The 16,887-nt window shown below is 57.3% G+C and overlaps 1 protein-coding gene across 2 annotated transcripts; it reads right to left on the bottom strand.

Moving 5' to 3' along the window:
- Positions 1-1,204: 1,204 nt before the first annotated feature.
- Positions 1,205-16,651, bottom strand: ZNF395 (zinc finger protein 395). 2 transcript variants are annotated; one of them, XM_075086470.1, is made up of 10 exons: positions 16,546-16,651; positions 11,418-11,685; positions 9,179-9,408; positions 8,681-8,793; positions 7,739-7,974; positions 7,521-7,621; positions 6,165-6,429; positions 5,165-5,257; positions 4,859-4,962; positions 1,205-4,684 (listed from the first exon to the last, which is right to left on the bottom strand). In XM_075086470.1, the coding sequence occupies exons 2-10, from the start codon at positions 11,673-11,675 to the stop codon at positions 4,573-4,575; spliced, it is 1,512 nt and encodes a 503-aa protein (XP_074942571.1). In that variant the 5' UTR covers positions 11,676-11,685; positions 16,546-16,651; the 3' UTR covers positions 1,205-4,572. The 2 variants fall into 2 exon arrangements, with proteins under 2 accessions (XP_074942571.1, XP_074942572.1); XM_075086471.1 differs by lacking the exon at positions 16,546-16,651 and adding an exon at positions 16,198-16,290.
- Positions 16,652-16,887: the final 236 nt, after the last annotated feature.

Below are 16,887 nucleotides of genomic sequence, written 5' to 3'. Positions count from 1 at the left end.
TTTTCCACAGGGATAATGAAGGCTCCGGCACCTGCAGCCCCCCCCATCCCCATGGAGGCTCCGGCTTCTACAACCCCACTGGAAATGTGGGGGTTCGCCTCTCCTCGGCGGCGCCCAGGTTTGGGGAGAGCAGCGGCATCCCCATCCCCGCGCGCTATTTTTAGCATTGCCATAGAAACGGCGCCGGCGGGAAGCCGGCTCTCCCTGGGAGGCCGGCGGGAGGGATGCGCGGTGGCCACACCACTGGCCCATCCCAGCGGCCCCACTCGGGTCCCAGTTTGCGACCGGGTTAACGCTAGGCCCCGGGTAACAAACCAGCCCCGGGCAGGGAGGCAACTCCCGCTGCTGTTGGTTTGTTTTCTTGCTGATGAGAAGGAAACGGGGCAGCAATTAAAAAATTAATTGGGGGAAGACATTGACCGGCGGGAGGGTTTGCTTCGCCCGCCGCGAGTTGGGGCCGGGGTCCCGGAGCTGCCCAGCGGGAGGGGTCGGGCTCAGGTGCGAAGCCGCCGCCCTGCGGAAAGCGCAGGAATTCCATCAATTTGGTGCTGCTGGGATGATATTTTTTAGTAGTTTCTTATTTACCCTTCTCCTTTTCCACTGGGTGGGGGGGGGGGGGGGGGGGGGAAAGACATCGCTCCCTTCCACTTCCCTCCATCCTCCAGCCCCTTCCCCTCTCCATCCCCTTTTTCAGTTCCTCTCACACCTCAATATCCATTAAAAAACATACATATATATAAAACTATCTAGGTTTTTTTTGCATCAAAAGGCAACTTCTCAGCTCAACGTTTGGCTTGCACCAAGGGAGGGCTCTGGGCCGCAAGACCAGAGTGCCCCGCGGACAGAATATTTAAAAACCCACCCAGTTTAGTGCGTATTAACCCCTCCCTGCAGCTTCCAGGTTAAAAACTTGAAGAATTGGGGTTTTTTTCAGGGGGGGTGGGGGGAGGAGAACCAACAACCACCACCAACGGAGGCGCAGCGTGAGGGAGCGGCGCTGCCGTCGTGGCTCCCCAAGCTGGGCAGACACTGCTATCTAGTGGTTCCAGAAACGGCCGTGCCAAGGGGCTCCCCGAGCTGGAGGGGGGCGTCCACACCCGCGGGCGGAGGCAAGAGGTGCCCCCACCTCGGGATGGGGGGGGTCCCGGGGGCCGTGACGCACCCCCACAACACAGGCTACCAGGACAAGGCAAAGCCAGCCAGCTACCAGGCAACTTTTCTTTTTATTTCTTATAAAATATATTTCATATTGCTGCTGTAAAAATTACATTTCACATTTTTTAACTTTTTTTTTTTTCCTTTTTTTTTCCCCTCTTTTTTACAATAAAAATAATACTTGGAAGACAGCTGAGAAAAAGCTCCGACAAGACAGAAAATTCACTAACACAGCACCGTCCCTGCTCAGCCGGTGGCCCCACAGGGGCACGGCCACGATGTCCCCAACCCCTTCCCCGTGACGCCTCCCGCCGACGGGGCCCCGACGGACAGCGGGGGGGGTCACCCTGCACTAAACCCCCTCGCTTCGCCTTTCGGGGTCCCCCCTCGACCAGCAGCAGGGCGGGCAGAGCGTCCCGAGGGGGGAGCAGCCTCCAATTAATTAGTGCCCAATGAAGAGGTTGCTATATACATACATATACATGCTCCGGGAGACAGCCGGATGGATGAGGGAAAACTCTCCAAGCTGGATTTACAGGTCGGGGTGACCCGCAGTTGGGGCTGAAGAGGAGTTTTCTTGAGACCAGCGAGACTCAAGGGTCGGGAGGAAAAGTCCAATGGTCGGGAGGTGGCTGGAAGCGAGTTAAAAAATGATAGGAAAGGGAAATAATATGGAAAAGACAAAAAAAAAAAAATATATCCAATGCCAACCAACCCGGTAACGGTGGAAGCCTGCTGTAATTTCTGCAAGAATATGAGGTTTTTCTGGTTTAAAGTGTAAAAATACTCCCAAACCAGAGGGAAAATAATAAAAAAAACAAACCAAAACAAAACAGAACAACGCACCCTGCACCAGTTTCTCCATTAAAAATAATTAAAAAAAAAAAAACAACAACAAAAAAGAGGCAGAAGCATAAGGACAAGTTTGTCCAGTGAAATCCGTACCACAAAAACCCTCGGAAAAGAGGGTGTAGGCTCCTGCCGCCCCGCTGAGCCCCGACAGCTCCCCACTGGTATCAAACACTCCCACAGGCCCCCCCTCAGGCCTTGCGAGGGGTCCCACCAGCCCCGTCTCACCAGGGGACACTGCACGCCGCACGCGCCTGCTCGTTCTAAAGACCTCAACACCTTTTTCTCCCTTTCTATATATTTTTTTGGGTTTTGGTTTTTTTTTTTTTAAAAAGCGCATCTTTAACAGAAAAGCAGCAGGTTATTTTCACTCTCTTCCAGAGACCTGAGTGAAAAGCCTGATCTCTGAGGCAGATCTGCGCTGGGAAGGGCTGGGGGTGTCCGACACTGGTTTTGGGGGGGATGGGATGAACCCCACACCCCGATGGCTGCGTTTGACATTTCCTGAGTGACTGAGCCGGGAGTCGCGGGAGCCGGGTCGTGTCCAGGCACTGCTTGACACAGTTTGGGGCGGAAAGAGCATAAAAAGGAAGAAGTAAAAAATCTCCGGCCCTGCCTGGGTCTCTCCAAGTCATGGGGACAAAGGCACAAGGTCTGAGGAAAGCACAAATTCACCCTTTTTTTCCCTTCCACGCTCTGGGCGCTGCCTCAAGCCCCGTTTTTCAAAAAAAGATTTGGAAAATGAGAACGCAGCAAGGCGCTTTGTGGGACTTCCCAGAGCTCCGGCTCGCTTCCGGAGAGCCACCAGCATCTCGGGCATTGCAGGAGGGATAACGCTGGCTCAGCCAGTCAAACACCAGAGCTCGGACAGCAGCAAAGGTGTGGGCGATTTTTTTTTTTAAAATATTATAAAAATACCTCTTTTTGAGTAGTGCAACAAGCCCGCCACGCAGTGAATTGTTACCAGAGCTGTGGATGCGGAGCACCGGCCTGCAACGCGCTTCCCAAAGCTCTTCTTGCAATAAAAAGCTCAACCTGGGAACCTGCAAAGAGCCTCTGAGGCCGATGGGAGAGAAAAAGGCTTTTCCTGATGTTTTTGCTCCTAACACCACGCTCCAGCGGGGACAGGAGCCTGAGAGCGCAGCTCTCAAGGAGCAAAACCCCCTTCTCTTCCCTGGGATTTAAGCCAGGCTTGCCCAGACCCACCTGGGAAGTTTTGCTCCTGCTTTTTCCCCTTCAACAACAGGGCTCGCAGAGATTCAGGAACAATATCGGACTCTCCCAACCACCTTATTTGCTTTTATGAGGGAAGTTGAGTCTCAGCCCGGGCTCAAGGGATTGTGCTCGCTCGATGGCTGCGGGTTATGGCCTATGATTATCAAAAACGCAGCAAAAAAAACCCGAAACAAAAAAAATAAATCCAAAAGGGCTGCCTGCCCCAGCGAGGGGAGAAAGGTGATGGGGCAATCCAGCTCATCGGCCCGACACCGAGTGCACGGCCCCGCCAGCGCTGCTGGTGTCGGTGGGACAGCCGTGCCAGTCGCGGGAAACAGCAGGAATTTGGGTGGGGAAAGTGTATCTTTTTAAAGGATGGAAGTCAAAAACCTGACCCCCACCAGGCTCGACGGGATTCAAAGGTAAGCGTTGAGGTGTTTTGCTGAATTGGGGCCATATGGTGAGGACGCAGGAAAGCCCTTCCCAGTCCTCCCAGCTGCCTTTCCTGGTGGAATCGTTAAATAAAAAGAAATAGAATTGCTCGGCTAGTTTTGAAAGACATGGTGAGGGCCGTGACGTAGATTTTCATGGAGCTAAGCAGACTCACGAAGCCTAAAATGAGAAGGAACACCAGGTTTCGCCTTAAAAGTTCTGTTTTCCTGATTAAAGTGTTTTGGGTGGGGTTTTCCCCCCCAAAATGCCTCCAAAACCGACGCGCTGGATCCGACCAGAGTCACCCGCAGGCGCAAGCTACCGGCATGACGTGACATGAGCGAAAACCACGTCCACGCAGGGACAGAAATGTCCGACTCCTGCCCTGAGAACCGCTCCCGCCCTGCTTGCAACAACCCAACAGCATTTCTTTTTTTAAAGCTATAATTGTGACCAATCCCCTCCCTTAAAGGATACAAGGGATTTGCACTTGCTGGGTAGTCAAAGGACACAGGAAGCTGCCTCAAGGCCTCACTCCTGCCACGCTGTGACAGTTTGGGAGGTTTTTAGGACTGATCTGGGAAATGCAGGAAGTTCTTTGGTCCCCAAACCACCTACAATCTCCACCCGAACCGTGAGGAACCGGCTTCCTTCCCTCCAGCCCCAGGTTTACCGTACAAAGGGAGATATTCTTCAGGTTTTTAAAAAAAGAAAAAAAGTTGGAAAAAGTCTTTTTTAAAAAAACAACACACAAAAAAAAAGAGAAAACCCAGCAGTTGTACAATATACAGAAGGAGGAATTTACACGCAGCTCTGGAGGTGTCTTCTGGGGTCACAGGAGGTACCTCCAAGGTCCCTGGTTGCAGCAGTGAGGGACTCCGGGCAGGAGCAGGGGCAGGATGCGGCACCGCGGTGCTGCGCTCAGTCCAGGAAGCGCTGGCAGGCTTTTTTCCACCGGCAGGCCGTGCACCACTGGTCCCGGTGCTCGATGCCGTACACCTTACGGCACTTCTTGGCTTCACCGCGGACTTTCCTGCAGAAGGAGAAAGAAGGAGTAACATTTAGCAATTTGCTGCAGAATTTTGGCCGCGTATCTAAGGGTGAGGTCCCGTAACCACAGCTGAGCATTGTTCTGATGTCTCAGTGGAGATGCAGGAGGGCAGCCAATTTGCTGACGGGCTCCACCTCCGTGCGGCGGGACCCTCACCTGGTGCCGATGGACACCCTGGGTGGCGAGGCGACGATCAGGTGGGACTTGAGCATCGGTGTCGGTGGCTGAGGTTCGCTGAAGCTGAGCGACCGGCTCCGCACCTGCAGGGAATCGGGTGTCAAAGGGCACATGGGGCAACGTGGTCCCCCTGCGCGATAGGGCGGCGGGATGAGACACGGGTGCCCTCGGGCCACAGATCCCGACGTTTAAAGTGGGGAGGGAGAAAGTAGAGATGGAGTCCCCATAGCTCCCAGCCCAACCTCGCACCCAAAAGGATGAAGGGGAAACGCAGGCAGGGCTCACCGGTGACAGGGACGGGAGAGTCGAGGTGGCAGCAGCCCAGCTGATGCTGGTGAAGATGTGGGGGGACACTGGAATTTGGATCGAGGGCAATGCCTGTGGGTGGAGAAGAAAAAGAGGAGTCAGCATTAGCCCCAGGGGCTCCCCATTCCCACACACTGCCCCACGGGCATCCACCTCCCTGAGAAGACCAGACTGGAAAGCCTGCAAACTGGGAGCACTAGGGGTGGGATGAAAATCCCCATGCAACCTCTCCTCCAGCGCCGCAATCCTGCTAACACAGGGCACGTCACCTGTGCTGTGTCACCCTTCGCCCGGGCACAGCAGCTTCTTCACTCCCCCAACTGGTTTCGGTTGCAATACCAGACCACATGCACCATCCTGGTCCATATATATATATATTTTTTTTTTTTTTTGCATCTATTTACATTGACTTTCTGCTTTTAGATGATGTTGCATCCCTTCACTGGGATGGGAATGGATACACAAGCAGCTTATGGATCTACAGAGCCCATCCCTGTGCTACCTTGCAGCTCCCAAACAGTGCTTGGCTCTCAAGCAGGGACAAGGACCACCGCGCCGGGTCCCCAGGTTTCCCGTGCCTCAAAAACCCGTGCCACGGCAAGCACACAGTAGAGACGTGCAGGATCCGGCACAGCTGCATTCCAGCCCCGCATTATCTGCTGGCAGAAGGGTGTGTTGCATACCAGCAACGGGGTAATTGCAGGGGAGCAGAGGCCGGCAGCTCCCCTCAGCCCAGGAACAGCCACGGCAGAAGCACATGAGCCCCCGAACCAGGCGTTAATGAAGCCAGTTGCTCAGGGGCTGAAGGGCAGCCAGGCTGGGGATGGTGCTACACCAGCACCAAAGCTCTTCCGGGCTGCAGGGGTGGCAACGAAACATCCCTGCTGCAGCAGGGACTTGTGGAGGAAAACGGATCGTGACCTGCCCTTTGGCAAGATTACAGGAGGCGACCAGTTGCCGGGAGATGCCACCAGCTCACCTGGTAGGCGTGATCAGCCTGGATATGCCAGAAGGAGCTGGGGGCAGACTGGCTCAGGGCGCTGCTGGCCAGGGCGGGCTCCAGCGCTGGCTGCTCCACCAGGAGTGCCTCCGGCTTTGCTAGGGCTTGCTGGATGATGATGGGGGCGGATGCAGACGTAGGGCTGGTGCCAGCGGCTGCCTCCGGCGCCGGCTCTTCCTTCACCTGCACTTCGGTGTAGTAGAAATCCTCCTCCCGCTTCCGCTGGTCAGAGTCTGCGCTGTCCCTGCCAGGGAGGAAAAGGGGACAGCTGTGAAAAGGCGGCCCTGTTTCCACCAATGTGAGCAGTCCCTCACTTCCCCGGGGGAGAACGATCTCGCCCTTCCGGGCAGAGCAGTTCTGCTCGCAGGCTCCAAAGCATCACATTGGCTGCGATCAGCAACAGCCACTGCCTCTGCAGCAGCGCTTTGCGCTCCGAAGGAAGATCAATACCTCTTCCAGGGCCTTTAAAAACACTGGCACATTGACCTGGCACCACTGAAAGTCCCCTGCTCATTTCTAATCGGGTTCATTTAGCACAGCTGCGACTGAAGCCCTGTGGTTCACCCAGCAGGAAACAGCTTCTGAAGTTGTTTTTATCATTTTCCCAGTGCGTCTATCCGGCACTGGATGGCAGTCCAGCGCTGCCCGCTGTGCCACAGCCCTCCCCTCCTCGCCTTTCCCAGAGCATTCATGTTTGCAAGCAAGGAGGAGAAAAATAGGTACCAGAAAACAAGGACAAAAGCACAAGCAAACTGAGGTTGGGGTGTGAACTGCAATGGGGCCACAGGAGGAGAGCAGAACAAAGCTGATCCCCACACCCTCCCCACTTTGTATTTTGGAGAGAATTCACAGGAGATCAGGACAAAGCAAACTGCCAAAGGGGTGGCCGCCGGCGGGCTGGCACGTCGATGCCCACGCCAGCCCTGATGGCCAAGCTGGAGTCAGCCGCCACTGCAGCAGGCACGGCTTTCAGCCCTTCCAGAACCTAGCTGGGCTGGTGCTTTTCTGCATCTGCTCCAGAGCCAAGGGCTCGCGTGGATCCTGAGCTCCCCCCAGTGCAACACCCACTCCTGAGCTGGGCAGAGCTCGGCAGCCCTGTGGCCCAAAGGGGGCTCCTGTGCCTCCCAGAAAGCCCCAGGCTCCCTGGAGGTGGGGACACATACAACAGCGGCTTCAGTGACATGGGAGGGCTTGGCTGAGCACTGCCAAGCTCAGTGCACAGAGGCCAGTGTCTCCGCTACTGGGGGTATTCGCTGCAGGAATTAATTATGTGGCAGCAGGGTGCACAGCTTCGGTGGCTGGGCAGGGATTGAGGAGGTGAAATATTCCCCTTACCCGAGGTGCTGGGTCTTGACATGCCGCTTGATGCCGACGATGGAGCGCAGGACCTTGCCACAGCTCGGCCACAGGCACTTGTACATCACCTTCACTGAGTTCTGGCAGAGAGATAGGCCATATCACCCCCTGCCTGGTGGCAGCATCCTGTCCACAGGACGCCGGCTCAGCTCGAGCCACCCCACCAGTGCCGGGATCCCACCACCGCGCAGCAGTACCTTTCTCTTGCGTGGAGCGGGTTCATCGAGGAGAAAGGGGTCAGAGTCGGTCTCGAAGCCGTCGTCCGCCTGGGGGGAGCTCAGGGCCTCACTGGAATACTTGGGGCTGCCCGCAGGATGGGGGGGCGAAGGGGTGGAGATGTCGCTGCCACCGCTCCAGTGCCCACTGGTGGTGCTACTGCCGCTGTCAGAGACGTCACCGCTCTCCTTCCAGGGATCGCATGCCGCCCGTGAGGCTGCGGGGAGCAGACACATGCTGCCACCTTCAGCTCGGTGCCACCCAAACCCCCTCCAGGACAGAGACCACCCCTGAAGCTGGATAACCCGCAGTAACAGTCTGCCCCTAATTTATTAATTAAAAACTTGGCAAGGTGAAGTCTTTGCACCTTTGCTCAGCACCAGCTCCCAATTATTGGTCGTTTATCCCCTTTTTCCCCCCTCCCCATCCTCCTTGGCATCAGTGCAATCCTGCAGGCACAGCCAGCACACGGCAAGCAGCCAGCACTGGGGCACACACATTTCCCACGGCTCCAGGCGGCTATTTTTACTCCTCTGGCTGCATTTGACTCCTCGGGAATGAAACTGCCTCTAAAAAAAGGAGCGACCGGGCGGTGCTCCCCGACCTGGGGCTCCCTGGCCCCCCGGGACGGCTGCGGAGAGCAGGGTTACCCCCACCACGCTGCCAAGGGTGTCCCGCCTTGCTCAGCTCCAACCAGCACCAGCACCCATTGGCTCCACTGTGACCCCAGCGCTGCTCCCCGGCCACCTCCATCCCAGCACCGTCCCTGTCCTGGCGCTATTCGGCACCCAGCAAAGCACCTCTGTGGCCATCAAGAGCCCTGACACTGAGATCCAAAGAGCACAGCACATTTCTCCACATCTCCTTTTGTTTCAGATTTTTTTCTTACTAAATATGTATGAATATTTTAAATGCACACTCACGGGGGATGCCACTCTCGCCAGCGGGAGGGCTCTGCACCACTGGGCTGCAGGAGAGGCTCGTCAGCACCATGGCTGCCACCATCTCATCCATCTCCACAGCGGCATCGGCTTTCCTGCACCGTGAGGGGAGAGGCGTGAATCACAGGGAGGAAAAAGCAGAGAAACAGCCCGGGTACGAGCCGGGGAATCACTGGGCACCCAAAGGGCAGCACAACCTGCAGCAACACAGCAGGTTCCCCCACTCCCCACCTCCCTTTAACTTTGAATCATTTTGAACTCATTGGGAGGGATGTTTTCTCTCCATTTGGAGGAAAAAAAAAATTACAAGACCCCTTAATCCTAAATTTAACCATCCTCCAGATAATCCCACACTGGGAAGGCAGATATCCCTGGCATCATCGCTCTCTCTGTTGGTGTAAAACCAAGCACAAGTGCTGCTAGAGCCACCAAGAGCCCCTCTCCTGCCTGAGCAAGATACCGCTAGCCAAAGGCACAAACCTCTTAGGTACATCGATACTGCTGGATACGGATCTCTGCAGTGCCTCGGCAGGGCCAGGACCGCCAGCGGTGGGCAGGATGGGGGGCTGGAGCACGGCCGGCTGCACGTCTTGCACCCTCCAGCACGCCTGCAAGCCCTGCTCTGGCAGCAGCACCTTCACCTTGTCGCTCAGTGGGTTGTACTGCTCCACAAGGCCAGCACACTCCTGCCCGTTGTAGGTGACGAGGACCTGAAAACAGCATGAGGGGCGGTTTGTCAGTGCCACCTGCTGCTCCTGGGGGGTGTCCTGCTGCAGCACAAGCAAGGCTTCAGCTGCCAGAGGATCCTCCCTCCTCCTCCCGTGGCAGAGGGGGCAACAGAGGGCTTTAGGATGAAGACAGAGCCTGTCCTGAAGGGCTTGGACTTCAGACTGCTGTCACAGCAAACCAAAAGGGGTGGCCAGAGTTTGTCCCAACCCCACCCCTGAGAGATCTGCTCTTCCCAGGTACAAGCTCCCCAACTCCAGCAATCCCAAACTGAGGGATTTCCTGAGCTGGTATCAGGTGCGTCTGAGCGTTGTGACTTTGGGCGGACTTTTCTCCAATGAATTTGTCTGCTTTGGCTTTGTTTTTGCACCATCCTGCTGCAAGGACTCCCACAACTATTACACACCTTGGCAAAGTATGTAGATAAAAGGATTAAAAGCAGGAGGGGGACAGGGAAATGGAGGTTTCCTGGGTGAAGTGATCCCAAATTCACACCTTGGCTCCTCCAGCCCCAGCTCCTTTGGGCAGGGGAAGGAGATGCACAAACCTCACCTCCTCCTTCAGAGTCACAAACTCCTTCTGACGGAGAGTTTTCTACCACTATCACCCATGAGCCTATTTCTGTTAATGGAAATATATCTGCATCAAAAGACGCTATGTGTGTGTCTGGCTATTTATAGGAACTGGAACATCTCTTTATGAGAGTGCCACGGGTGGCGTACCAAGAAGCCAACATGGGACAGACACATGCACCCATACCCTGACCAGGAGGAGCCTGCAAGGCCATCTTGGGTGGGATCTCCAGCAGAAACACCAGGATGGAAAAAAAGCCACCCGCAGCAGGACAAGGGTTAAGGGGATCAGTGCGAGGATCAGGACACTGAAGACTCTGATGCTGATTTCTGAGAACAAGGAGCAAGGCTTCCCTGTGAACCACATGGGCTGTCCCCCAGACTGCGCAGAGTATGAGGAGCCAGCATCCCCTTCAGCTTTGCAGAGCCACCAACACAGGTCCTGGCTGTATCTGGGAGGCAAAGGCACCTCGTTGCTGCTTTTCTGCTGGTCCCAGCAGCAAAGCAAGTGAGCAAAATCCTCCATACGTAGGAGAAAACAACTCTCACTGCTCTGCGGTTAATAAACATGGGGCAGGAGGAGCCAGAAAACCCAAAAGGGGCCTTATTTACACTCTGTTTCACAAGCTCTGCTCAAAAGAGGTTTCACAGTTCTGCAGGTGGCAGCCAAAAAACAGGCTCTACATCAGAAGTTCACAGCTCCCCTTGGACAGTCCTGCCTGACCAGGCACTAACAGGAATCGTGCCAGTGGGATCGCGAATGAGCGCCGTTCCCTGCCCCAGGCAGCATCCTGGCCAAGGCATGGTCCTCCCAAGCATTGAGAGCCTGGGGCACAAGAAATGGGGGGTTCCAGCAGGACTTTCTGGACGAACCGTCACACCTTGCTCTTCCCTAAGAACTTCTTCACCATGTAGGTCCACACCATCAACCCTCAACCCTGCAGCAAAAAGCTGCAGCAGACTGAGCTCCAAGGCCTGAGCCATGAGGCTCATCGCCACCACGGCTAAGCTGGGGGGTTCCTGGCTGCTTGCCTTCAGAGGTGAATGTGGGTTATGGGGAGATAGTTCATGAAGAGAAGTCCACCAGGAGTCACTAACTGTAGAGAAACCATCCCCCTTAGCCTCAGACAGTTAGAGAGCACTGGAGGGAAGCGTCAGGTCTTCTCACCCTCTTCTCTGGACACCCAGTTCTAGCTAGCATTGGAGATATCTCCTGGAGGAGACGGATCTCTGCCTGAGCTGGTATGGTCCAAACCCCTCAGGCACAGCCAAGGCCGAGTGCACTAACGCCAACGCCTGTTAGCGACTCTCGGTAATTACATATCCCCACTGCACCTCACATTAGGGGAGTCCCAGGAGTTTTCTCCCCCCAACTGGAGCACATCCCACCAGCCAAGGACACCGAGAGCCTCCTTACGTACCTGCTGCCCGGTGCAGAGCTGCTGGCGACTGGGGCTAGGTAACCTGGGTGCCTGGTTGCTCTCCTCCGCTGACGGCATTGGTGGAGCGCAGGATCCGTCCTCTCGCGGCGCTGCATGGGCAGATGCCCGGCCGAGGTCAGCCTGCAAGCCAGGGATCTGGGTGGCCACCAGCACCCCCTCGGCCAAAGCGCTGGGGGCAGAGACGCGGGTGCCTAGCAGGGAGCGCTTCCCCAGGCGCCTGGACAGCACGCTCGCCATCTCGGACACGCTGCGGAAGAGAAAGACACGGGGGTGTTACCTCCGGTGCAGGATCATGACGTTCAACTGGCGTCTTATCCCCACCGCCACCCTGGGAGCCAAGAAGGCAGCTCTCCACTGCTCCAGCATCCCCAGGAGCCAAGATCCCTTGGTGCCTGAGCTCCCCCTACGCTGCAGTTCTTGTCTTTAAGGTCATTCCCAAACCCCTCTGGAATTAAAAAAAAAAAAAAAAAAAAAGCATTGAGCCAGCTCAAAGGAAACTCCGCTGACGCCCGTGGGAGCCCACATCCCCCCCCCCCTCAAGCTGCCCCCAGCGCACACTCCCGATGCCACCGTGGCTATTCCCGCCCATCACACTGAAACCCGCCGTCGGTGCTCTTCAACCTTGACCTCCAGACTTGGGCCCGTGCCCAGCACAGTCCTGCAATTCCCCTGCCCGTGCCCTGGCAGGGGAGGAAAGTTTTCAGCAGCAAAAGCCAGCGCCCCTTCCCAGCCTGCACCCCAATGCTCCTCTTTTCAGGAGCCCTCATGCTTTTGGGAGAGGTTTTTCCAGGCTTGCAGCTCATGCCCAGCCCTCCCAGGGCCAGTCTGGCAACAAGCCAGGAGTGTCCTCCTGCCCTGCTTTGTTACAAACGGAAGAATTTGGAGCTTTTTTAACTTAAACTGTTTCTCTGCAACTATCTTTAACCTATTTTTGCCACCCAAATAGTTCCCCTTTTCTTTGACATAGGTTTTTCCTCATGTTGGTGTGGCTCTTCTAGCAAGCCTACCCAGCGAGCTGTTTTAGAGACAAAGGAAGATTGGGTTTGTAGATTTTACTGCTGTTTTAAAAGAAACATGCTTTTACAGGTTTCTTTATAAGCAAGGGACACCCAGGCATGGGGACAGATGATGCACCCAGCCCTGATAAATCTGACAGCTCCAGCAGCACTTGCTGCCCTGCTCTGTTCTGTCCTCCTCCCTAAGTGTCCTCCGCAACACCATCTCCGAGGAGAGCGGGAAGCAAGGAAGCACACCGTGGTGAGGCTGAAGGGTGACGGCACCTGGGGTTCAGGAGGAGGGAAGAGGAGGCAAGAGGCTTGGTGCAGCGCTATGTCTCAGGGTGCACCGAAAAAGCCACGTGCTTTTGCACTCCCAAATCTGTCACCTTTGCCACCCTGCCTGGGCCTGTCAGCGAGCGTCACCCGGCTGGCCGGGGACTGCGGGTGTTTGTTGGGTGTCTGGGTTGGAGCGTAACCTGGGCCACAGAGAGTCCAAGTCCAACTCTCCAAGGGGCTGCTGCTTGTGCAAGAGGGAAGATTAACCCCGAGCTGCCAGGCGGTTGTGCCCATACCCTCCCCTCCTCGTGCAAGGTTGCTGCAAGAGACGCTCAGTTCCCCCTCAAAGTGGCAGCATTTTAACGGCAGATCAAAATTTTTATTGGATATTCGATTTACAGAGAGCTGTTTTACACACTATCTCAGATGCAAAAAGTTTCCTGAGGAAGGGAAGGGGAGCTCACCGCTCCTCTCAACCGCCGGCCATCCCGACAAGGGTTACTCCAAAGCACACTTCAAAGGACACCCAAGATTTACAAGCGGTTTTATGAACAACCATACGCACTCAGCTCACTTTGTCCTCCTCCGAAATCCAGCCGTCCCCGAGTAGAAAATTAACAGCTATTTAGGAGTCATAAAGAATAGAGCAGGAAGAGCGGGATAGGGTGTGAAATGGATAGAGGCATGCTGGGGAGAGCACCTCGTGCCAGGGCTGCCTGTCCCGCAGTGCAAGGGGACTTTGCCGCCGTCACCGCCTTCCCTCGGGAGCAGGATCAAAGAGGCCGCAGCGGCTGGCTGAGCAGAGCCGCTCCCCCGGCTTCCCTCTCATCTCACCCTGCCTGCGGAACACACTGGACTTTGCAGCCTACGGGTCTCACCGGGGGATGCTCCAGAGCCCGCTTGGTCTGATAATGTCTTTCTTCCCCACAATGCAACATGCTTTTTTGATGAACACAAGTGACCTGGCCAAGCAGTTCTGCTCCCGAATCTCCTACGTACCCGCATGGGACTTTCGCATCCAAAAGGCCATCAAAAGGGCTGGGCAGGGAAAGGGGGGGGACGTGGCGGTTTGCCTCAAATCCCAGCGCGAAGCTGCAGCAAAGCCCCTCCAACTCACCGCAGAAAGTAACCACCAAACCACGTTTCCTCTCGCATCACCTTAAAAACCTTGCTCTCAGATATCCCAGGCACCAGGGTTTGGGAACTGCCCTTCCGAGGGCTCAGGGAGTTGATGCAGCGATGTCGGTGCTGCTGACACATAGAAAACAGCACCGAATCTCTGCTGCTGCCTCCCCGATGGTCGGCGCACGCCGGTTTCGAGACAGCGCTTGGCTGGCAGCCAGGTGTGAGGAGGGCAGCGCCAAAGGTGGGAGGCTGCTTCTCATTTCCTTTGGGGTTTCGTTTTGCCTTCCCTTTCCTTCCCCCTCAGGTCCGGGCGGGGAGCGGGAAGGAGGAGAGAGGCGCGCTTGTAAGTGGGGGAAGAAAAAAACCCTCCCAAAAAGCCAGTTTTTGGAGCCACATCTGCTTCCAGCAGACCTTTGAATGCCAGATCCCATTTCAGCGCTCAGCCCATAGATGAGGGTGACATGCCAACGCCAAAAAAATCCTTCCCCCACCATGCCCCAAAACACAAAGCAAGAAGAGGAGCAAGAGCTGGGAGGGCGTCAGTGGTGCAGGCGGAGCTGGGAGGCCACGCTGCCGCCGCAAGCCCTCCCAGCTGTTAGCAATCACGCGCCGCAGGGGTCAGAGCCGGCACAGATCCCAAATTATTTCTTGCTTCAATGCCGGGCGTGTATTTTGGACCGCGTTTTCCCAACTCTCGCTGGGGGGGGGAAAAAACGTCAGCCCTTCTGCCTACCGGTGTTGCTGCCGCTGCCGGCAGAGCAAAGCCCGGGTGGAGGTTTAGGAAAGCAGGCGCCTCGTTTGACAAATGAGGAACGCTTCGTTTAGCAAGCGGGGAAGCTCGGGGCGGGGGGCTGCTGCAAAGCAGGGAGGGTGCCCCAGAGCTCACCCCGGCTGCTGCTTGTCCAAGGTTTGCTAGGAGAAAGGCAACTCTCACACCCGTGGTGCTGCACAAACCAGGACCACTGGCACAAATCCCCTTCCCAGAGAACGTGCGTTTACAGAACACCCTATTCCCCCCCATTATTTTTAGGAATAAATGGTGGTAGGTTCCCTAAAATCCAGCCTAATTCCTGCCACAAACCACCATGCCACCACGGATCAGCAACCCAGACCGCAAAATCCACCCTGTAAGAGACCCTAAAAGCTGCAGTAAATTATAAAAAACCCCAGTTTTTCCATCTTCCCTCCCAGCCCGCCGTTTTTCAAAAAAGCCCATTCTCATCCCAAAACGTCCCACAGCCCTTTACAAACAGCACTCTGGCCCCGCGCCCGTCAGCACACGTGACCAGGGAAACAAGATATCCGCACGGAGCGGTTTGCAAAGTTTGGGCCTTTATTATTAAAAATTAAAAAAAGAAGCAACAAGGATCTGCTGACCCCGAGGTGGAGCCAAACCCACCCGCGACCTAACCCTTAGGAACAATAATACAAAACAGGCGCCTTCCCCAAAAGTTTCCTCCTAATCCCGCCTCGGTGCTCGCCGCTCAGGTTCCACCCGCAGACGTGTCACCGCGGGGCTGCACCGCATCCCCACCAGCGGCACCGGGCAGGGCTCCCCGACCCTCGCCCCGCCATTTCACCCCCGCTGGCGTTTGCTGGGCGATCCCAGAGGAAAAACACTGTTGCAGAACACCCGCCTGCCTAAAAACGAGTTTTCCGGCGCAGGCAGGAATGCCGGCGCAGACAGAGCGACTTCCCCGGGCATCGGCGGGCCGGTGGCGAAGGCAGCCAGGAAGGAAAGGGCGGGAGTTTGGTGCTTTCTGGGAGCGGCGCCGGCAGAGCGTGACTTGAAGCCATCGTTCGGGCACCGGGACGAACATGCAGCAGGAGACAGGGCGTGCATCGCATGTACATGCGTGCGAGCATGCGTGTGCAGGGCCCGCAACCGTGCGGGCAGGCAGGGTATGCGGGAAAGATGGCAGGGCCGGAGGCGAGGGGAGGAGAAGGCGTGTGCCCGGGCCTGCCGCGGAGGGCGGCACCGGGCAGGGCACGTGTGCGCGGGGCAGGCTGCGGCGGGCGGGGGACATGGACGGGGAGGGGACACACGGACACAGGGACACACATGCACCGGGGAAGCCGGGAGGCGGGGCATGCACCGGGCGGGGGGGCACCACAGAGGCACCGGGCGGGGAGGGGGGGAGCATGCACCGGGCAGGGGAGGCTTGCACCGGGCGAGGGGGGAGGCGTGCACCGGAGGGACCGTGCAACGGGCAGGACTCGGGGGAGGGGGTGCGCCCACCGGAGGACGACGGAGGGAGGAGGGGTGCGGAGCCGCCCCCCGCCCCCGGAGAGAGGGAGAGAGGGAGGGAAGGGGGGGGGTCCCACAGCGGGGAGCGGGCCTGGCGCGGTTCGGCGCTTACCTCCGACGCTATTCCCGCCTTTCTCCCTCCCTCCTTCCACCCGCCGCAGCTTGTTTTGAAATCCCCGTCCCCGCCGCGGCCGGCTCACGTACGCGGCGGCCCCGGGCTGGAGCCCCGCCGGGCGGGGCGGGGAGGAGCCGGGGCCGGGGGAGGCGCGGCCCGGCCCGGCCGGGCGGGAACCGCCGCTCCCGCGCGCGCGGTTTTTTATTACCATCATTATTATTATTATCCTTTTTCCCTCCCCCCCCCCCCTTATTTTTTTCCCCCCGGCAGGGAGAAGGGAGAGAGAGGGGGAGGCCGGGCGGGGGGGGGGGGGGGGGGGGTGCCCGGCCCCGCTCCGCTACTCACGGCGTCCGGGGAGCCCCGCTCCGCGCCTCGCCTCGCCGCCGGCCGGGTTAAAGCTCCCGGGGCCGGACTGGTGTAAACAACCTCCCCACATGCTCGGCCCCTTCCTGCGCATTGGCTCGGCGGCTCCCTTTAAATACACGCCCCCGCCGCCCGGCCCCGCCGCTCCCGCCGGGCTGGTTGAGCGGAGCCGAGCCGAGCTGAGCTGAGCTGAGCTCAGCCGAGCCGCCCCGGCCCGGCCCGGCCCGGCCCGGGGGGGACGCAGGCAGGAGGGGGAGGAAGACCCCGGTTCCTCCATTTACCCGAGCGCCAGGCGCGGCGGCTGACAGCGCTCATGCCATCTAT

The sequence above is a fragment of the Phalacrocorax aristotelis genome, chromosome 3 (assembly GCF_949628215.1).
Source record: "Phalacrocorax aristotelis chromosome 3, bGulAri2.1, whole genome shotgun sequence".
Classification (NCBI taxonomy): Eukaryota; Metazoa; Chordata; class Aves; order Suliformes; family Phalacrocoracidae; genus Phalacrocorax; species Phalacrocorax aristotelis.
The sequence above is the reverse complement of the archived record's forward strand: the minus strand, read 5'-3'. Positions and strand labels throughout refer to the sequence as shown.

Coding starts and splice junctions, on each gene's coding strand:
- ZNF395 (XM_075086470.1), bottom strand. CDS start 11,675: ATGGCGAGCGTGCTGTCCAGGCGCCTGGGGAAGCGCTCCCTGCTAGGC. Junction 9,409..11,417: donor AGCTCTGCACCGGGCAGCAG/GTACGTAAGGAG, acceptor TGCTGTTTTCAG/GTCCTCGTCACCTACAACGG. Junction 5,258..6,164: donor AGGCTGATCACGCCTACCAG/GTGAGCTGGTGG, acceptor CTCCACCCACAG/GCATTGCCCTCGATCCAAAT.